A 22,716-nucleotide genomic window follows, 5' to 3' on the forward strand; every position below is an offset into this window, starting at 1 on the left:
TCTAAATTATTACATGCCCCTGAGAATGTGAGCACTATTAATGCCTTGTGAGTAAGGAATTAATAAATGGTATGATTCTTGGGTTTGTGAGTATAAATGATAGATTTTTATTTTTATTTTTCACTTACTGTAAGTCCAATATATTTTAGCAGTTTGATAGCTACACACCTTGAATACTTCCACTGCTGACTCCAAGGAGCTCAGGGTACACGTGTATTTAAGTTCAGTTAATCATAGCCAACTGGTTTGTTCAGCAAAAAAATGTGATGATACGTAAGGTCGTTTTAATTTTAAAGGCGGTACAGCTCACGTCAAAGGCTGCGTTAACATGTGGAAATGTGGCTTTGTAGGAAAGCTGCACTGCCGCTTTAACCAGCCCTCCTCGTCTGCTGTTCTACAGTTGTTGCTCTCTCTTCCCCATTTCGCTGCTTTGTTTTCATTGTCGCTCTTTTGATCATGGCTGCTCATTCTACCGAAGAACCGTTCCCCTTCCACGGCCTGCTCCCCAAAAAAGAAACCGGCGCCGCATCTTACCTCACTCGGTTCCCCGAGTACGATGGCCGAGGGGTGCTCATCGCTATTCTCGACACCGGCGTGGATCCCGGTGCCCCCGGCATGCAGGTAAATGTCCGACGCCTCACGGTAGTTAGCTACGAGCTATTTGGCGTTAGCTAGCAAAGCTAAGCTAAAGGCCCGGCTCATTTACATGATGTGTCAACTGTCGCCCAGTAGCAGAAGTTAGCTAACGCTAGCTTTAAGGCTTTGCTAATACAACCAACAATTGTGACAATGAAGTTGTAGTTTTTATGACAACTAAATCAGTACATGCCGTCTAGTTGCAAGCATTTATACTTCTGCTAGATGGCGTTTTGTTGCTAGACTAGCTAACATTTTACCAACTTAATAAACTGTATAAATATCTTAACATGTTAGCGTGACAGCTAAACCCACTCTCTTCAGTTTTCTGTAATTTATTCAATCCCTTCGTGTCCTGTCGGAGAATAATATGCTGTCTCACTGTGGGAACTAGGATCGTAATAACTTACAGTTAGCTAAACAACATGTGGTACGGTAATTGCTTTATGAACCGCAGCTAGCTGTAAGCTAACTGCCATGTCACACTGGTCACTTGTTATCAAGTTTACGAACGTTAACGTAAGTTGGCTCCACAGTATTAAATAAGTTAAGAGAAATATGCCATATTTCTAGCTGTGTAGCTATATTAGGTGGCACATCATTGTATTAACGTAAGCCATTCGTCTCCATCTAAGTATTAAAGTGTCATTGTCCGTCTGGAAACTGAGTGTATAAGGGAGCACTGTAGTCGTAAGGAATTGGCTTAAAATTCTGATTCAGAATGACAGACTGTGATTTATTCCTGGCTGGCCACCTATCTTTTGTTTTTGTTTTTTTCCATTAGATCACAACTGAGGGCAAGCCAAAAATCATTGATATCATTGATACAACAGGCAGCGGTGACGTGAACATGACCACAGTGGCAGAACCTAAAGATGGGACAATCACCGGCATCTCTGGTAGAACACTTAAGGTCAGTAGCCCTTTTGATGTTAACATTATTAAAAATTAATACATTTGTTTATTAGCATTGTCCTACTCAAATTTTGTATGTTTCATTTTAATTATAACTATACAAGTTGTTACATCATAAATCATTAGACTGACTATGTATTTTTTAGTATATGTCTTACACTGTATCTCTTTATGTCTTCTAGATCCCATCTACCTGGGTCAATCCATCAGGGAAGTATCGCATTGGAGTTAAAAATGGCTATGAGTTCTTCCCTAAGGCTCTTAAAGAAAGAATCCAGGTGGGATGACATGACATTATTACTATACTAGATCTGTTGTGCTTTTGATTGTGCAATAAAATGGCTAAGACTGATAACCCATATACAAGATTAGATATATATGGCCCAAACCATAAGGTTAAAGACTGTCCTACTCTTTGGAGAATTGCTGTATTAAAGGCTTGCCGGCTTCTGTCATTGTTGTGATGGCACTCTTACTTCTGTGTACTAGAAAGAGCGAAAAGAGAAGCTGTGGGATCCACCACACAGAGCAGCACTTGCTGAGGTTTCTCGCAAGACAGAAGAGTTTGACCTCTCTAACCCAACACCCTCACAGGTCTGACCAACAGCCTTGAGTTCTTCTAATACTCATCAGCATTTGCATGATGTTAGTCATGGCAGTATTCTATTCTAATTTGTTTTCTCCTGGTCTCTCGCATGTGCCTTTTATTGTGCTTCCTCTTGCAGATGGAAAAGTTGCACAGAGAAGAGCTTCAGAGTCAGTCGGATCTGCTGACATCACTAGAAAAGAAGTACAGTGATCCTGGTCCTGTATATGATTGTGTGCTTTGGCATGATGGCATCACTTGGAGGTAGTCACCAGCACTTTTTCTGTCTTTGCATGATGTTTTGGACCTTTATTTGACTTTTAACTAATATCAATATGGATAATAACTATATAATAACTATTTGTTTTTGTGTATTGGTTTTCTTTTTAGGGCTGTAGTGGACACCTCAGAGTGTGGAGAACTGTCCCGGTGTGCTGTACTGTGCTCCTACAGAGAGACACAAGAATATGCCACAATAGGAAATGCCGAGATGCTTAACTTCTCTGTTAATATTTACGATGAAGGAAATACACTCTGCATTGTCACAAGTGGAGGTGATCAGTTTTTCAGTAAATCTGAAATAAAGTCTTGTTATATTCTGATCAGCTAACATCAAATTTTAAATGGAAGTTCATTGTTCAACTAGTGTGACTTGCTTGTTTGTTGATAAAGGGGCTCATGGGACACATGTAGCAAGCATTGCAGCAGGTTATTTCCCAGAAGAACAAGAGCGTAATGGTGTGGCACCTGGTGCACAAATCCTGGCTTTAAAGATAGGAGACACCCGCCTCAGCACTATGGAAACAGGCACAGGACTCATACGCGCGGTATATTCCCTAGAATCTTTGCAGCCTCACACCTAATCTTTCTCTTTATATCTTTGTTTGTGTTTCATTCTTTATTTCTCTGCCCGTTTAAAGATGATTGAAGTAATCAACTATAAGTGTGACCTGGTTAACTATAGCTATGGGGAAGCCACCCACTGGCCCAATTCTGGGTAAGTACTGTGCATGGTAGCAACAAGGTGTGTGATACTGGGGCACAATTTTGTGGTGCTCACTTATTTTTGTCCAATTTATCTTTTAGGAGGATTTGTGAGGTGATCACAGAGGCTGTCCAGAAGCACAATGTGATATTTGTTTCAAGTGCAGGAAACAACGGCCCATGTCTTTCCACAGTCGGCTGCCCTGGGGGAACCACCAGCAGTGTCATAGGTGCACACATTGTTGAATATTGATGAACTGATACTATCCATATGTGTAACAATGGAGATGTCTAAAGTTCATTAGAGAAAAAACAAGCAAAATGTAAAAAATGCCTGATAGGTGTTGTGTATGTAATGTAATATTAATTTTAGCAGTATGTTTATCATAGTAATTAAAGTAGAAATGTGATATAATCTTCAGCCCAACTATGTCTGTACTGATTTTTATACACCACAGGTGTTGGAGCGTATGTAACTCCAGACATGATGGTAGCAGAGTACTCCCTGAGGGAGAAACTGCCTCCCAATCAATACACCTGGTCATCCAGGGGCCCAAGTACAGATGCAGCCCTGGGAGTTAGCATCAGTGCCCCTGGGGGTGCTATTGCATCTGTGCCCAACTGGACTCTTCGTGGAACCCAGCTGATGAACGGCACATCTATGTCCTCCCCAAATGCCTGTGGAGGCATCGCACTAATCCTGTCAGGTGCGTCTATTGTAATGATCTGATACTACATACAATACTGTAAGCACAATACAGTATTTTATTTGTTGGAAATGTGGGTAAAAGTAAATCTAATGCTTCTGCTTGATTTTGTTTCATTAAAGGACTAAAGCAGCATGGGATTCGTCCCTCTGTTCCTGCGGTGAGGAGAGCACTGGAAAACACAGCTCTGAAGGTTGATGACATTGAGGTTTTTGCACAGGGCCATGGAATAATCCAGGTATCCTTACTATAGCTGCTGTAAAGAATACATATCCTTTGCACTTGTAACAATCTATTTTCGTTTTAAGTATTTTCTTGTTTCTTTACACTTTTTTGTGGACCTTCTATTAATATACTTCCTTTTTTCCTCTCAGGTGGACAGGGCATTAGACTACCTCACTCAACATGCTTCTTTACCCACAAGCCAGCTTGGCTTCTCAGTGAGTGTGGGAACACAGAGAGGCATCTACCTCAGGGACCCAACCCAGATTCTTGCACCATCAGATCATGGAGTAGGAATTGAACCCATCTTCCCAGAAAACACAGGTTCTGCTAATAATTATTAGCATGGCCATCCTACTTTGTTTTCCCAACATTTTAGGTTATTGTATTTATGTGTTTCTCATTTTAACACCGTCTAACTTAATGTCTGTCATAGGAAACCCTGAGCGAATCTCCCTGCAGCTACACTTGGCCCTCACATGTGCTGCCCCATGGGTCCAGTGCCCCTCCCATCTAGAACTGATGAACCAGTGTCGTCATTTTAATGTCCGCATTGATCCATTGGGACTGAGAGAGGGCGTGCACTACACAGAGGTAGGCTTAAGATTGAGGCTATTTCCAGATGTCTGGACTTCACTGCACATACAGACTTTCTGACGTCAAAGGGTGTGAATCTCAGGACTGTTTAAATCACTAATTATTTTAGTTTATATGTAATCTCAAGCCAACTTTTGCACACTTTTTTCCTTTTGAGGAATATATGGAAGTTCTGTTGCTGTAGTTTAATGATAATGTTATCGCAAATGTTTTTGTTTGTTAATTTAGTTGTTTCTTTTAGGTGTGTGGGTATGACACAGCAGCCCCTAACTGTGGTCCACTGTTCAGAGTTCCAGTCACAGTTATTATCCCTTCCAAGTAAGTTCACACATTAGATTATTTTTGTTCGCAAGCAGGTTCACTGGTTGTGAGTGTCTAACGTCTCATTCTGCGTCATCTGACAGAGTGACAGATAGTCGTAATCAAGAGGTGAGTTTCAAAGACGTCCATTTCAGGCCTGGCCAGGTCAGACGCCACTTCATCGCTGTTCCTCAGGGAGCCACGTGGGCAGGTGAGTGTCTCTATGTGTGATAATACAGCTGTATGGCATTTTTTATTCTTTAAATATTTTTCTACTTGTCTCTTCCTGTACTTTCTGGGTCCACATCTTATTTTTTCATCATCTATAATCTCACCCCTCCTTGCTGTTCAGCTTTTTATTTCTCTGTTTTTTACTCGCAGAGATCACACTGACCTCTCATTCGGGAGATGTGTCCTCCAAGTTTGTTCTCCATGCAGTGCACCTGGTCAAACAGAGAGCATACAGAGCTAACGAATTTTACAAGTTCTCTTCACTATTAGAAAGAGGATCACTAACTGAAGCTTTTCCTGTGCTGGTACGTATATTAAATGGTTAATATTGTATAGTGGCTTTACAAGCAATTTAATGGATTTTGGGTTAAAATAACATACAGGAATTGCTTTATTTAAAATATACAAGGTATTTAAAAAAATTAGGCTCAAATATTCTCTACGAGGCGGCTGTAGCTCAGTTGGTAAAGGCAGTCGTCCACGGACCTCAGGGTGAGTGGTTCGATCCCTGGCCCCGGCTATATGTCGGAAGACACTGAACCCCTAACAGCCCATTCCTCCCCAATTTCTACCGGACTAGGACTTGGGGAGGGTTGCGTCAGGGAGGGCATTTGGTGGGGAAAAAAAACTGCCAAATCAACATGCGGACAATGATCCGCTGTGGCGACCCTGAACTCATGTGATAAGCCGATAGGACAAAAAAAAAAAGGCTGATGTATTCTCTACACTAATATCTCAGGGATTATTGTCCATTTGACTTCCCCATTAGTTATGTCGCACTTTGCTGTGGAAAAATGTTTTTTGTCATTTAACTTTATTAACCTTATGCAGTCGGAACCATTCTTTTTTTTTTTTTTTTTAAATTTCAGGCAAAGTACATGCTGCTCAAACAACATTTCATTGACCATTTTGTTTGGGTCACTTAATATGACTGTTAAGTTTGCCGATTTTGTTGAAGGAGACTTGAAGTTTTACAGTGTGATATTTTTACATTGATATGAGATTTCTATGTAAGACAATCTCCTACAAATGAAGCAGAACAGTCAACTTATGTTTGTGTAGTTAAGAGGCTGCAGGTGAATTTGACGTGAAACAGAAGCAAACGTATAAGAATGAATCAATGGTGGACTAATTTCTTCATGTTTATTTGTCTCCTTTCCAGTCGGGTAGGGTAGTAGAGTTGTGCATTGCACGCTGGTGGGCGAGCCTGGGTGATGTTACAGTGGACTACAGCATCTCATTCCATGGACTCAACATTTCTCCTTCTCCCCTGCACATAGTAAGCAGAATACAGACACTAGAGAGTAAGCTATAGCCAGACAGGATCAGTTCTTTGTTTGTAACTCAGATTTGTCTCCGTTCAGCATGCTTCAGAGGGGGTTTCAAGGTTTGATGTGTTGTCACCTCTGAGGTATGAGGAGGTGTCCCCTACTATCACCCTCAAGTCCTGGATTCAGCCTCTCAGGTAAGAAAACACACAGTTGGTTGTTTGATAAAAGTGCAGTTCATTGTGTGATGCCTGTTGTTGTTGCTGTTGTTGTAGACCTGTAAATTCAAAGATAAAAGCCCTGGGAGTGAGGGATGTCCTCCCTAATAATAGACAACTCTATGAGATTATCCTGACCTACAGCTTTCACCAGGTACTGCCAGCACAACACATGAGGAAAAAAGAGGCATTTTTTTTTCTCTCTACCTGTTTTTATGTAAAACATTCTTTTGTTCTGTCCTCAGCCTAAAAGTGGAGAGGTTACCCCCAGCTGTCCAATGCTGTGTGAACTGTTGTATGAGTCTGAGTTTGACAGTCAGCTCTGGATGCTATTTGATCAGAATAAGAGACTTCTGGGCTCAGGGGACGCTTACCCACACCAGGTACTCTAGGCTCAGCAACAGAAAAACTTTTGTATTTAAAGGAATAGTTTGGGTCTTTTAAGCTGGTTTCTATAAAAACTTGAGTGATATTTATGCATATGGAAAATGCTCTTGGTCGTTACAAGTCTTCCTGCTTTCCACTGTGTCTGTAAACGTTTCCACTGGGAATGCAACTACACTAGGAAATAAGGGCAGTGGTTGTCCATCTAAAAAAAAATGCACTTTAACGCTTATCTACGACTCATGAAACTTGAGCAGTTGCACTTTGATACATTCAGAAATAATGTACCAAAGTTTTTGCATTTTTAAGACCTTTTTAAGAAGTTTTTCTGTTTCTGTCTGCATCAATATAGGATGAAGCACCCATGTATTAACCCGTTTTCATGGATTAAAAAAGCATTTTGCAAATTATTGGAAACAAAAATGCACGACCAATCTTTCTTTGTTACCATTATATGCACCCAGCTGAAATAAACAAGAAACTGAGAAGCAAAAAAAAGATCAACAGCCTTCTTCATATGCATAAAAAATGTTTATTTTTTTTTATTTAAGAACAGATTTAAAAGATCCTTAATTATTCCTTTACAATAATTCCACCAGAAGTTGATTTGACAGTAAAATTGTTTGACTAATTCACAGTAGGCTCTGTATATCTAAATACCTCATTTGGACTTTTCTAGTATTCCCTGAAGCTAGAAAAGGGGGACTACACTCTGCGTCTGCAGGTTCGCCACGAGCAGTCTAGTGAGCTGGAGCGCCTTAAGGACTTACCATTTGTAGTTTCTCATCGTCTGTCTACCACAATCAGTCTGGATGTTTACGAGACGCATCGAGCTGCCCTCATGGCCAAGAAGAAGGCAAATTCTGTCACCTTGTACCCAGGTGCCAGGCAGCCTTTCTATGTCACAGCTCTGCCAGATGACAAGTAAGTCAAACTGGGGGGCATTGTATATTTCGTTGGCGGAAATCACAATTATCCATTACAAAATGGTATTGAGGGAAAAGCTGCTGGGACAGTCCATCTAACTGGATTTATTTAAAGATATTTTTAACGTTACTCTGTAATCAATAATATCCCTTTGAGGCACAATTACTCCACTCTAGGGGAATTGTGAAATAATTACTGGACAAATAACAAGAAATTTGCTTAGCCAATAATTTCTTCTCCAATAAAATATTTCTCTATATCAGCAATAAACTAAAAATATGTCTTTATTCTCTCTGTCTTTGTCCCTTCTTTGTTTTTTCAGGGTACCTAAGGGGGCAAGTCCAGGGTGTTATCTTTCAGGCTCTCTTGTTGTCCCTAAGAGCGAGTATGGCAAGAAAGCAGTAAGTGGATCTGTTTTATTTATTTTTTCGCTTTACTCTAGAGCAGTGGTCAGTACTTCTATTCAGAACTCACATGGTAAAAATAAAGCAGTATTACTAATTGACTTGGTTAATGATGTAAAATCTAAAATTAAGTTATTAAATATGTGAAATACTTGTTCCTAAAGATCAGATTTGAAGACCAGTGGTTGAGAGCTTTTTTCCTTTTAAAAATCCTGTGATGTGTGTCTGGCATCACTCTGATATACTTTACCAGTCTGGTCTGTTGATTCCTAAATTGGTTGCTGGTCCTTTAATGCCTGCCATTTTTATTTCTTCTTAGTCATTTGATTTTGTGCATATTTTTTAAAAAAGCCATATAATGTCATCAACACTGTATTCAATCATTGACTAACTAATTTTAATGTTAAGTCAGCCGTTACGTGCACCATGTTTTCACTGCTTCACCCAAAAAAAGGTAGGATAATACTGGGCGAAGAGGAAGCAAATTATATATTTTTTTTTTATTACTGTATAACTGTGTTTGTTGATATCCTAGGCAAATCACACAAAAGAAGATCATTGTTACCTGTAACTTGGACACCATTTGTGCCAAAGAGGTGCTTTCGCCAAAAAACACAAAAAAAACAAACAAAAAAAACCCCCTAAATATCTTTAAAAGTCAACAAATGTGAAACATTTGCATACATTATCAAATGTTCAATTTCCAGTGCTTCTTTTTGCTTCTTTCTGGGTTGCTCTTCTTTATTTTTAATGAGCTGTTTTATCACATGCATGAATTTTTTTCAGTTTGTGTTTTGGTTGCTGAACCTGCTTTAAACTCAGTGGGTCCAATGCAAAGTTAACTTGAGGGACTATTTACAAATCACCTAGTATTTCTTCCATCATCTATTGCTGAGGACCTATGTATTTCTTGAGCATTACACGCATATACATTTTACTAATCTTAAATGTTCAATATGAACTGTCAGACTTTTAGTTTTAATTATACAGAGTTGAAGTATGTAGGAAAAACAGGATAATTAAACGTGTTTCATGTAAACACAAGTTAGAAGTCTCAGCTTGTCAGCAGCAAGATTTAAACTGCTTTTTACCACTGTTTTATATGTTTATGCTAAATGGGTAGATTTCTAGACTCTTGAGGAAAAAAGATTAATTGAAGAAAGCCAGAATCCTTTTTGGTGTCTTTGTGTTGTCTCTTCCTTACTGTGTGTTATTCTGACCACCAGGGGCAGGCCTCTGCAAAACGGCAAGGAAAGTTTAAAAAGGTACTGGATGAGCTAAAAACACTGTACAACAGAGCATCCACTGCTCTCATTTAAAAGTGGCTTATTCGTTACCTTGAGATGGGATTTATTACATCTGCATTAATCGTGTCAAAACATGTCAGTATTGCTGTATTGAAATTTGCAACAATATCCCATTGTAGGTATGTTTTTTTTTTTTTAAAGAAAAAATTAATTTTTTTCTGGTGGTCAGTAAAATAAATAAAATATATTTAAACATCAATATTAATTGATAATGAGCACTACTTTAAACTTGTATAACTGGTATTGAAAAGAGTCTTCACAGATTTAAAGAGACAAACTCAGGAGCAGTTTGACATTGGTAGGAAGAGGGTGAGAATTTAGTTACAGAGGTCATGGATTTTGTATGTCAGCTGCTGGTTTTTAACTAAACTGGTGAATATTTTTTATTTATTTATTTTTTACAGGATATTGTTCCAGTCTTCTACCATTTAATTCCTGCTGCCAACAAAACCAAGAACGGAGCGAAGGAGAAGGACAAGGAAGTAGACAAGGAAAAAGATGTTAGGGAGGAGTTTGCAGAAGCCATGAGGGACTTAAAGATTCAGTGGATGACAAAGTGTGCCCTGTTTCTCATCAGTATATATTCAGCGACATATTTCTTATATTTTCTTATTTCTTTCTTTCAACAATCTTTCCTATTTTCTCTTTGCTGTTAAGGTTGGACTCCAGCTCCATTTATGACGAACTGGTGGAAAACTTCCCTGATTACCTTCCACTCCACGTGCAAAGGCTGCACCAGCTGGACTCAGAAAAGGTAAAGGGATTCAACTAGAGCAACACTGAATAATTTGAAAGCAAAACTGCAACTGTTTCTGCTCTTGGTCATCTTGCCTTCTCCTTTTTTGTGTTAAGGAGCGTGGAAAACGTCTCAAAGAGGTCGTATCCGCAGCTGATATCGTCATTTCCCACATTGACCAGACGGCCTTGGCAGTTTACCTCACAATGAAGAATGACCCTCGGCCTGATGCAGCTTCTATCAAGATGTATGTCATGCTGACGAATATACTCTTAATGTGTAAAACAAACGTTAGGATCCTTCATTAAGGCGTAGTCATTAGTAAAGAAGCAGGCAGAACTGGAGAAAATGCTGGGGAGTCAACCAGGTCCTGAAACATCTCACCTTGTGAAGAGTTCATAAAAAATTTTGGAAACCCTGATCATCTAAACATCTGTGTTTCAGTGACATGGAGAAGCAGAAGTCATCTCTGGTGGATGCTCTGTGTAGGAAGGGCTGCGCTTTGGCTGACCAGCTCCTGCTTCCCCCTGCACCACACGAGGGGGCCGGCGCTGTTGCCACAGGACAGGAAGTACTAGAGGAGTTTGGGGAGCTGGTGGCCAGCAGTTCTGATGACAATGTGGCTAAAGCCCTGATGGATATGTTTTGGGAGGTGCAGAAGTGGGCAGAACTGACGGAGTCCAAGGTGAGCAAGAAAAAAAGAAGTAGTATGCTGTGAATGTAACTAAATGAATACATTTTGCATTTTTACATATTTTACTATGTCTTAGTAGTTTTTCCTGCGCTGCTGAGGTACTCGCACCCAAACCCACTAGTTCCTACTGGAAATACAAACCTTTTTAAAATACGTAATATTGTTTAATCATAGTAAAATATTGAATGTTGAGTTAGTTATTCTCTGTTGCACTGTATAATTGCTCAACACCAAAAATGTGTTTGTACTATTTCCATAAACTATTTTGAATTATTCCAATAAATAGTCATATTAGGGCTGTCAAGCAATTTAAAAATGTAATCAGCATGCAATGAATCGCATGAATTAAATCCCAGTGTGAATGTTTGCTGTGAAAATATAAAAAATATTTCAGTTCAAATGAATTTTGGCAGATGAGTGAATCAGTTAATGAATAATTGATTCATGAGGTCTCCATGTTGATTTGGCAAAAAGGCGTGCCCCTCCTAACACAATCTTCCACAATTTTGGGGAATTTTGTCTTGGAATTAGATGTGTGCTGGTTGGGCAGTTTGGGGTTTTAGTTTCTTAACCAGGGACACTTGGACAAAGGCCCAGGGGTAGTTGGTGACCACAGTCACTATGGTCGATGGGCAGCCACTCTAATTAGCCAATGTTGCCCCCTCACCACATAAAATGTTTACTGTGTAACTTTAATGATTAATTATTCATAGGTTAAAGTGTTATTTTCACAACTCTATATTTATGTCTGTTTCACTGCTCAGGTTTTAATGTTTTCCTATAAACATGCTCTGGTGAACAAGATGTATGGTCGAGCATTAAAATATGCCTCAAAGATGGTCGAGGAGAAGCCCTGCAAAGAGAACATGAAGAACTGCATCCAGGTATAAGAGTAGTAAAATAATGATATTTACTGCTTACTCCTTCTACACTTAGAATAGTAAATAACAACACATTTTTTTGTATTGGACAAATGGCAGCTTTTCATTGGAATTATTTTCTGTCTTGTTCTCCAGCTTATGAGACATCTCCAGTGGACACACTGCACCACCTTCAGTGAGAACTGGCTCCCTGTTATGTACCCCGCAGACTACACACCCTTCTAGGACACACACATGCATGAGCAGCATGGCCAAACATGGCCCATTACATGATCCCTCAGGGTCACATGGTCTATGGATCTGACCAACCAGCTGCCTCCTGAATTTCTTTAGCTTTTCAGAGTTTGATGTAGGTGAACACCAAAATGAAGTATAACACTGAGCGTAAATATGCACTTGACACCTTAACAGGCAAGAGATCATGTTCATGCTTTAGTGAGGCTATTAAAACCAGGCCTAGTCTTTAAATCAAATTTTAAACATCAGAGCACATCAGAATAGAGGCCAGTGATATCGTAATTGGGTGTTATCATTTATTTTGGTGTCATCTATTTATTTGGAGGCTTTCATATCCACCCACACTCCTCAGCTGTCCAGAGTCTTCATATCATATAAATGATCTCATTGTCCTGTGTCAGTACTGTAAAAGGGCCACTGTGGACTCCAATCGATGCAAGTCAAACCTAACTGTAACACCATCTCTTGAATAAACTACAGGATGATGCTCCAGTGGATAAGCAGGAGAGACCTTGCACAATGTTTGTACATACGGAGGCATGTAGCCTGCCTGTGGGATGTTTGGGAAGAGCTTAATCTTATTTTATAATTTTTTTTAAAAATTGTTGTATACAGGCCAGAAAGGTTTAGAGTTGATGTTTAATTTTGTCTGTCTGTGTAGGCACAGACTCAATTTGGTAGTCTCAGTACACAGTGTAACAGTGTTGAGGTGCCTTTCTACACGTACCTTACTTTTTCTGATTGGGTTAAAGAAGTGTGACAGTTCTGACTATAGGAGGCTACAGTATCAGTAGTGTCAGTCAGAACTCATCCGCAGTCGCTTCACCCATCAGCCTCTGGTGTCTAATGTGGTTCCAAAGCTCCTGTTAGCAGTGTGACGTGTCCATGCACTGAATGCCGGCCGTCAGTGACAGTGGTCAGGTAATAGGAAGACAAAAACACACTTAACCTGGCTTCTCCTTACCTGCAGAGGTGTTGGCCACCCACTTCACACAGCACTCACCTGAGCAACACATTTGACGACCATCTAACAAACCTCACTAACACAACAGATGCAGTTGTGTGCAGCAGTACGATGTTCTGATCAGATTTCACTGTAAAATGTTCACATAGTATTAGCATTCAAAATGCTGCGTTTGTAAACTGTCATAAAATAATGTACATACACATAACACAAAAATATTAAGATGCAATAGGTATATAATACAAATATTCTAATTGATGTATTTTGCATATATGCATGTCTTCTAGGATGTAAGGAAAAATTGTTTTATTTGGACGCAGATTTTGGTTTTTAATCCGAAACAAGATTTTGACAATATCCGCTGGTGTTTGTGAATGACTTCATGTGTACTTGTTAGCATATTTTGTGTACATCAACAGACCTGATGCCACAGCCAATAAGAGGAGGGGTTAGGCATGTTTTATTTTTTCCTTTCTATGCGTTATTTACTTTAAAGGACTATGCCAGTAGTCAAGTATGTTTGATCTGAATTACAAATAACATTTACATCACTTATAGTGCATATTTTGGATGTTTTTGTGTTTTTGCACATGCTTAAGTCATATATTGCTCTTTTTTATTTTTAAATTTAAAATGAACTGTTAATCATTAAATTTGATGAAGTTCAGTTCCAAGCTTTACAGCATGGATCTAAAATTGGTCAGCAAAAATTTTAGGCAAAATTATGTGTTTGTGTGTGAGAGAGTGAGTGAAAATTAAGACTTGCAGAACCACTGGTACAGTCCTTTAAAATATGTCCCCTGATTCATGTGGAGATGTGGCTGTTATTTTTTAGTTTTTGTTTTTTTTCCCACAGTGCTGATGCTAAAGAGGATGTTGCCACAGTTCAAAAGAACATATAAAAAATTTGTTTTCGTGATTCTCAACCTTTTTATAAATCTGTGAACCAAAAACTAGGATTCCCTTTAACAATGTGTATTATGATCAGTTTAACCAAATAATGATTTATGTTTTTCCCCCTGGTGATTTGTATGAAAGTTGTATCAAGTAAACATAAAATGGGACTTAACAATTTAGAATGACGATGTAATTCATTTAATGGTTGGTGTAATCTTTCTCTGACCTTGTTTTTATGTCCTCTCACAATGGAAGGTCAGGCAAAGAATATAAAAGCAGCTGCTTTCAAGCAGCAAGCATTTTATCCTCACAGAAGTAAATAATCTGTCCTTATATACTGTACACATGGAACCAGTGTCGCAACTCACATTTACAGAGAACAGCCTGTGTTTTTGTTTTTAACTGTATTTGTATAGGAGTTTACAGGAGTCTTTTTTTTTTTTTTTTTTTTTTTGGAGCTATTCATCTTTACATATGTCCTCCTGCTTGTTTTATCTCTTCTTTCCTTGTTTGGGTTCTGACAGATGCTTTGTTCAGGGTTTATTTTCCCACAGTATGAATTGCCAATGACCGTCGCTCCGTAAATGGCCTTAACTTTCACAGGACTGTGCCGTCCATTTCTGGCACCAGACTTCTCATTTGTTGCTCTCACTCTGCTGGTGTCAGGAAAGACTTCAGAAATGCTTCTTCTGGATGTTAAGGGTTTATATTTATAATTATAAAATCTAGTAAATGCCAATATTTTACAGGATGTTATGAGATAAGGTTGTATGCTTTTAGTATTATTTTATACACATTCTTCCTTGATATGTGGGAAAGACCAGAGCTACTGTTACATTATTTTGTGGTCACATGAAATTAAGTCACAAACAAGAAAACTGACACTGAATAAAAATGATTTGGAAGAATCTGGTTGATCCCCCACTAGTCACTTGTGTCATTTCCAGTTGTGGTGTGGACTGATGTCCTCGGCGATTGGCAACCTCTCTTATATGATCATCTGTATTGTTGTTCTGCAATGTTGATTATGCACAGCAATCAAGTAGTTTCACTCTTTTCCTTACTTTCATTTTTGGAGAGATTCGTATTTGTACAGAAATGAAGTACAACTTTTTCGAGTTTTAATTACACATTTTAGAATTTTAAAAAAGCTATAACCAACATTTAATATCTTAAAATTATGAGTAAAAACACTCAGCTAAAGTAAACTATTTTAATTTTTTAATCTGTTGATTATGTTTTCATCAACTTAATTCTCAAAACGTATTTCAAACTTAATTTTCCTCCCACTGTCATATAACTAAGGATCCAATCATCTCATCTGAGAGGCATTTTTTATAAAACCAAGTATTTGTGTTAAAACAATAACTGAAACAATAACAACAAAAGATTTGTCAAAAGATGATGCTTATTATTTTCCTTCTAAATAATTTGTTTCAGTGGTACACCGAAAACATTTAAGCAAGATTATGACAATTTACTGAAACTGAAACAAAATTCTAAAATGATGTGTGAATGAAGGCCAACATCCAGGAGCTCGGTGCCCAGACAAAGCCGAGACAGCCGTGGTTGTTTAATGAATAACAATCACTTGGTGCAGTGGCTGTTTATAAAGGGTGGGTGTTGTTGAAAAGGGTTTTTTGATTTTATTTTACACAAAAATGTGTGTTTGGAAATGTAGTCTAACCATTGCTGTTCTCTGCTTCCATTTGTCCTCCAAAAAACAACATCTGTTACATGCTAAGTAAAACCAAATTTTAAATCCAAACAGAAAAAAGAACAAAATCAGACTGCAAAACAAATCTTAATAATCTTAATAATAATAAGATAATCAAAATAAATAATCTTAATTAAAAAATCTAACAAACTTAATATGTAGGAAATGTAATAACATTGGACTTGTGAAAACAGGTTTGGGTTTTGCATGGCATGTTCCGTAAGTCAAAGGGTCATGTATGTAAATAGATGTTTTTCTGCTGATAGAAATAAAAGAGAACAACTTATACTGTTTGTAAAATTTACAATTACAATAATGTCATTTAGCAGACATCCAGAGCAACTCACAAGTGAGTAGCAGACACTATATAAAACTTTGGGGTTAAGGATCTTGACCAGGGACAGTTCGACATCACATCAACCATTCTCTGAAGGCACAAATACTAGAAAGTTAGATTTTAAAAAAGCAGAGACAACAACTAAACAACAACTCATTCTGTGCAGGCCTTAACACCATTTGGGCTGTGGGCACTCATCAATACGATTTATAGCCTAAAATATTGGCATATTTTTGTATTTACAATAACTTAGTTATACAGATTGATGCTGAACCTCCACTGTGCTGTCAGATTAGTGTCGGGGAAAATGAGTGACAGCTTTTCACTAATCACTTTTTCTAACTAAATATCTTTTTCTATCTAAGTAGTGATTTCAAAAGCATATAATTGATAGGTAACCAATCCATGTCCATCTATGCCTCTTCTATTTCTCACTCTCTGCACGTTGCCTGGAATATCTTCATGTCTCCATCTTCAAACAGTAAACTTGTATAAAAGGCGTTTTTGAAGTTCTCAGTAAAAGCCAGATCAGATTCAAGCCTGACCTTGTTGGCCCATATTACAGTTGTTCCTGGTTTGCAGAAATGCTTCATGGTGGCCAGGAGCTCGTCTAAGAAGTCGTGATGGTACACCACATCAGCTGCCAGCACGTAGTCGTAGTGGTAGACTGATGAAGGGTACGTGCTCTCCATGTCAAAGCTCCAGGACAGAGCTTTCACCTTGGGAATGTCCTTGCAACTCTCCCTGGTGTTCCTCATCACGTTGGCTCGGAGGTTACTGAGCACCTCTGGTAGGTCTGTGGCTGTGACTGAAGCTCCTGAGTAGGAAGAAACATGATGTGTCAGCAACAGTAGTCAACCACATAATCCCAAGTTTGTACAGTGGTGATGCTGCTGTGAGCATGGGTACTGCTTCTGTACTACTTCTTCTTTTGTGGGGAAAACATCAAAGAACATCCAGTGCTACCATTTTGAGTGGAGGAAAAACACGATTGATTATTTGTAGCACAAAAATAAATAAATAACATTTTTTAAAAAATTCAGTGCTCCATCCTTAGTAATCTAACATGCTTTTTTCTTTTCTGCCACTGGGTGTTGCACCAGGTTGTAAATACTGTTGTATGGTCAGACCAACTCCAGTTCTTTGCATTTGTCTGCTCTGATGCTCAAAATAGTAAAATTAATAAGTATAATGTATGCAATTAAAAAATAGTAGGCATATACTGTAGCTGAGCACAGAGTCACACCCTTTAACCAATGGCAGTGGAAATTATTATTTTGTGTGCACCACTCACTGTTTGTCTATGCCACCTTAAAGAAACCTTTATGATTCAACATCAGGATTTTTTTTTTTAAATTGTTGATTGTAATATTGGATTGATGATGTTTTGAACATTTTGTGTGCATTTGTGTGTGTGTGATTTTGTATGCACAACAGTGTGAGGTGTGTTTGTGCACCAGTGGTTAATTACACACAATATGCAGCAGCACAAATGTGCTACACTTGCAGTAAACATTCACCATTATTGTAAAAGGTCATGACACTTTGTAGACAGTTATTCTTCATAGACAGAGCTGAGGTTTTGCAGAACAACACTGTACCGTGTCCCTGTCTACAACTTAACTACTTCATGATGTTGATAGTAGTTAAGCGAAGGACAGATTAAAGTTTATTATTTGGGTAGTAATAATTTGAAGATTACACAGGTTCATAAATATTGGAATAATTATATGTTTTTTTTAGGATTTGGCCTCCATACAGCACCACAGTGAACTTAAAATTAAAAAGACTTTCAGCTTTAAATCAAAGTTTTGATAAAAGTGTGACACTAACCATTCAGCAATTACAGCCTTTTTTTGTACACACACCCCAATAAAAACCAATGACAAGGTTGATGCTTTGGATCATGATATGTTCCTTTCATTCTCCATACTTCCCATCTTTAGTCATCTTAAGAGTAAAGAACCCTAGTGCAGAATTGGGCAAGCACCTCCTTGTTAAATCCTCCGTATTCTTTTTTCATAAAGCCATGTCTTGAATGTTTGACATTTACAGGTATTCTTCCTGAAGAATGTGATTTACTTACTAAATGTTGTGAAAGGGTTCTCCTTCACCGTGGACAGAATTCTTTATTATTCACTTTAGTTGTCCTCTGTGGTTTTCAAGTCTTTGTTGTTGCTGAGCTGGACAGTTTATTTCTTTTTTTAAATGTATCGGCAACTCTCAGTTTTTTTGGTGTTTCTCTAGTGGGTGCACTTTGTTTTTTCAGGCTAACTTCCTGCACTTGCATAGAAGAGTTTCTTTAAACAGATACCAAAGGAAAGTCTAACACTCCCGCACCACCCGCAGGCTTTTTTTCTGATCGGTAAGTTAAATAATAACAACAAAAAAGGCCAAATCCGGCCAGACAGCAACTTAGTAGCCATTTGTTTGATTATTCATGAGCAACCAAAAATATGTGAGTTCATTGTGGTGGTGTATTGAGGCAAAATGGCAAAAAAAATATCATTGTTCCAATATTTATCAAGCCAACTGTGTTATAATAAATTTGATGATTGCAAAATTACAGTCCAGGTCTTGTACTGTATATTTGTGAACAAATGCTACAATGCTACCAGTTTATTACAACTGGTGTTTACAGTCCAGTGTGAACATAAGTTTACTAGATAATACGCTGTAAACATCTGTTAAACTTATACATTAGTACTTGTTGCAGCTGGTCTAAAGGTTCCCATGAAAGATCAGCAACATATATTATAAGTAAGTAAATGTGTAATAAATAGTACAATGTTTGATTCTGCATAGTTTTCGTGCAGTTTGTGTGTCATGATGATCACTACTCACCCAGCAAACTGGCCACAATGGTTACCAGTCCTGTTCCTGCTCCCAGCTCCAGCACCTCCTTCCCCTGCAGGTTCACCTTCTCTCTGTTGTTGTCCAGGTAGCAGCACAGAGCCAATGCCTGCACGATAAAGAAAACTCGCAGAAATAAACAACACAAGTTAAGATGCTAGGATAAATGAGGTGTGTAGCATTTTGTCATTAAAATAAAACGTTTTAGATTTTAAAAAAAAACTCACCGCTGGCCACATGACTGCTCCATAGAAGTCTATGCATTCATAAATGACAATGTCCTGGCCTACATAATGGTAGATTTCTTTACCAATGCCGCTAAAGATGGTATGAGCCCAGGATGGCAGAGCTGTCTGCTTTACAAGGGCCGGTCCTTTGGAGAGAAATAGATCAAATTGTAAACAGACACTCAGAGTCATAACCAATAACCTGTAGCTGTATAACTTGTTATTCTAAAATGTGCCATTTGGCATCATGAATCCCTAAACTTCTGATACTTGACATATTTTATTACAAATACAGTGAATGATGTACATTTTGAATGCATACATTCATTTGAGTATTTCCACCTCTTACAACACTGAATTATTGACATGTTGGCAGATCTAAGAAAACACAAGCATTTTAACAGATCCTGTATATGACTCACCTGTAATGTTTTTATCACTGGCTGTGTTGCTACAACTTGAATCATTGTCCACTTCTCCTTTATCAATTTCATCCTCTTTACAGTCATCATCTGTGATAACCACTGTTCCCTTCGTCTCTTCCTTTTTATCACACGCTGGCTCATTTTGCTCTTTGTTTTCTCCTCTTTCAGGCTCTAAAGTAAGAGATTCCTCTGGTTCATCATTATCATTTTCTTTTCCTCGTCCGACGTAGTGAAGGTCATCTTCGTGTTTTTCCTCTACAAGCTTTTCTTTTTTTTCCTCATTTTTAACCTCCTCCTTTTGCTCCTTCATCATATCTTTAATTTCCAGCCCCACATCACATCCTTTCTCTTCTTCTCTGCACGTGGCCATGAAGATCTTTATGACTCCATCATCAGAGAGCAAATTTGTATGGAACACCTTTTTAAAGTTCTCAGTAAAAGCCAGATCAGACTCAAACCTGACCTTGTTGGCCCAGATTATAGTTGTTCTTGGTTTGCAGAAGTGCTTCATGGTGGCCAGGAGCTCGTCTAAGAAGTCGTGATGGTACACCACATCACTTGCCAGAACATAGTCGTAGTGGTAGATGGATGAAGGGTAGGTGCTCTCCAGGTCAAAGCTCCAGGGCAGAGCTGCCACCTGAGGTGTGTGTCGGCTATGCCCCCTGGTGTTCCTGCCTAGGTTCACTCTCAGGTGGTTCAGGGCTTCTGGAAGGTCTGTGGCTGTCACCCATGCACCTGAGGACAGTGAGGAAACAAAAAGTTTGCTGATAAAACCTCACAGGCTAATGAGTCAACAGGACCGACATCAGCCAACATTGGAAGAGTTGCTCCATGTTATTTAGTCACTTTTCTGTCAGCTTTAGCATCTTTGTGGTGTTTTTTTCATTGTTCTGTGGTTGCTATGCATCTGACATTCCAGCTTAACAAACTATGCTAACAGCTACCTCAAATACACCCCTGACCTCTTGGGCCCCCGGGCCAGTGTCTGGTGTAATCCATCCATGCAGGTATGTGACTCCTAAAAAAGGTTCATGGTGTTCTCCTCTTACACACCTAGGAGCACTGCTACAACAGACACAAGGCCTGTTCCTGCTCCAATCTCCAGAACTGCTTTGTCCATAAGACTCAGCTGTTCTTGATGAGTGTCGAGGTAGAGAGAAAGAGCCAAAGCCTGAGGGTAATTAAGATCATTTATAATATTATAATGAGTAATAATATCCAACATTGTGACATATAAACATTTACAAACAAAAAGAATAATTGTGCTATGGATACAATACTGTGGGCTGCAACTTGAGTCTGTATTTGTTTACTTTATTACCTTATAGACCTCACAATAACCATTAACAGCTTATTTAGCTGTGTGCAATTGGATTTTCTGATAACTCCCAAACTTTAACCCATTACTAGAGAAATGCTAAAAATCAGCTTGATCTCAATGATTCCCAGTCAACTTGTGAGACATTCTAATTCCTGATTCAGGAATAGTCTAGATTATCTCGTAACTACAATGAATTGAAATGTCCTTTTGCACATGAAGGACAGACCAAGGAAACAAAAACGATTTTCAACTCAAGCACAACTCCGTGTCTTTTAAACTAGTCACACAACTTTCACTGGGTGATAAATTGAGATGAAGATTATTCTGCTGACATGTGGCATCTGTTGCCCTTAGGATTTTATTCATAGAACTTGTAATTCTGACTTTGATGACAGTATGTATGTCCATGCAAGACCATGGACGATGAGAACAAGCAAAATTATCAAATGTTCTTTAAAGATTTAGTAAAATGAAAGTTTTACTGCATTTTCCATTTTGCACTTTACTTAGTTTTCATAGAACTGTTCTGAGGATCATCTGGGGTTCTGGGATCAAAATGAGCTACTACTGATGATGTTTGCATGTTTGATCAGTAATTAGAAACATCATTCAATATACAAATAATGAAAAAGTAGAATGGAATCTTATGGAAACGTATGAATATAATCCTAGATTTCAAAAACAAAGATGCTTACCCCTGGCCATGTCATGCCTGCATAGGTATCAAAAGCCCCTTCAATGATAATCCTTTGCCCAGCATAATAGTACAGCTCTTTATCTGTTTTGGAGAAGAAACATGGAGCCCAGTCTGAGCTTTGTTGCTTCTGGACAGTTGATTTCTCAGTTTGCAAATCATCTAAAAGTTGAAAAGGTCAGATTAATCAGTGTGTGATGTGATAGTCACATGTAACAGTAGTTAATATTAATATTTTTTCTTGTCTTTACCATTTTTGATCCCATCCTTCTCCTCCTCCTCCTCCTCTTGTTCCTCTTCTTCTTCTTCACTTCTATATTTAGTTTCCTCCACAACATTTGTGGACAAACTTTCCATTAAATGCTTTATGCAGCTGGACAAATTGATAATACCAGTTAGAATGCATTAGAGATTGAGCTTAATTTAACTTTTTAAAAATGTTACTTAAAACAGAGACATTTCTATAACATTTGAATAAAATATGTATAATCTTTGGCATTTGTCCTACCTGCTGGCGCTTTATTTTGCAGTGAAAGATTTCAGGAGCAATGTGACTGTATCTGGAGACCCCTGACTGCGAGGTTATAGAGACACAGCATCCTGCTGGACACACCCATCATCATCACAAGGGCATGAGGATATTTTTAGAGCTGTGCACATGGGAAATAAACAGAGGCAAGATAGAAGAGCAGAGCGCACATTGATACAAGCACTCATCCACACACACACACACACACACACACACACACACAGAATAACAACAAAGATGAGTAGAGTAAGTGAACTAAAAGGAGAGAGAGAATGACAGGAATGATATTAACAGGCATGAATCTTTGCTTCCACTGTTGCTTATGGACTTCTCTGCTGTTGCCTTCCAGAAGCCTTCACATCTGTATCCTCACACTGGATTTAACTTGAATGGATATAACATGAAGATATACTAAACCTCTAGAACTGGCTTTTGTAATGACTTTCAGCTGCATTTAACAAATAAGGAACTTTGATTTGGTTTGAGCAGGGTTTTAAAACTGCCCACATACTAAATGT

At 38.5% G+C, this 22,716-nt stretch overlaps 2 protein-coding genes across 4 annotated transcripts; one reads left to right on the forward strand and one right to left on the reverse strand.

Moving 5' to 3' along the window:
• Positions 1-320: 320 nt before the first annotated feature.
• Positions 321-14,667, forward strand: tpp2 (tripeptidyl peptidase 2). Of its 2 annotated transcripts, XM_067496186.1 has the most exons (29): positions 321-621; positions 1,421-1,549; positions 1,734-1,829; positions 2,041-2,145; positions 2,277-2,401; positions 2,528-2,691; positions 2,810-2,964; positions 3,058-3,134; positions 3,224-3,351; positions 3,580-3,828; positions 3,951-4,066; positions 4,203-4,374; positions 4,487-4,644; positions 4,889-4,965; positions 5,052-5,158; positions 5,329-5,483; positions 6,341-6,457; positions 6,543-6,643; positions 6,722-6,818; positions 6,910-7,047; positions 7,728-7,972; positions 8,298-8,376; positions 9,606-9,644; positions 10,091-10,242; positions 10,344-10,440; positions 10,539-10,669; positions 10,867-11,107; positions 11,881-12,000; positions 12,133-14,667. In XM_067496186.1, the coding sequence occupies exons 1-29, from the start codon at positions 457-459 to the stop codon at positions 12,220-12,222; spliced, it is 3,825 nt and encodes a 1,274-aa protein (XP_067352287.1). In that variant the 5' UTR covers positions 321-456; the 3' UTR covers positions 12,223-14,667. The 2 variants fall into 2 exon arrangements, with proteins under 2 accessions (XP_067352287.1, XP_067352288.1); XM_067496187.1 differs by lacking the exon at positions 9,606-9,644 and having other exon boundaries at positions 322-621.
• Positions 14,668-14,860: 193 nt separating this feature from the next.
• LOC137122937 (uncharacterized) lies at positions 14,861-22,280 on the reverse strand. 2 transcript variants are annotated; one of them, XM_067496188.1, is made up of 8 exons: positions 22,178-22,280; positions 21,921-22,042; positions 21,671-21,831; positions 20,708-20,825; positions 19,652-20,389; positions 19,230-19,375; positions 18,994-19,111; positions 14,861-16,966 (listed from the first exon to the last, which is right to left on the reverse strand). In XM_067496188.1, exons 2-8 carry the CDS (start codon positions 22,024-22,026, stop codon positions 16,581-16,583), a joined length of 1,773 nt encoding a protein of 590 aa, XP_067352289.1. In that variant the 5' UTR covers positions 22,027-22,042; positions 22,178-22,280; the 3' UTR covers positions 14,861-16,580. The 2 variants fall into 2 exon arrangements, with proteins under 2 accessions (XP_067352289.1, XP_067352290.1); XM_067496189.1 differs by lacking the exons at positions 21,671-21,831; positions 21,921-22,042; positions 22,178-22,280 and having other exon boundaries at positions 20,617-20,733.
• Between the last annotated feature and the right edge of the window lie 436 nt (positions 22,281-22,716).

The sequence above is a fragment of the Channa argus genome, chromosome 2 (assembly GCF_033026475.1).
Source record: "Channa argus isolate prfri chromosome 2, Channa argus male v1.0, whole genome shotgun sequence".
NCBI lineage: Eukaryota > Metazoa > Chordata > Actinopteri > Anabantiformes > Channidae > Channa > Channa argus.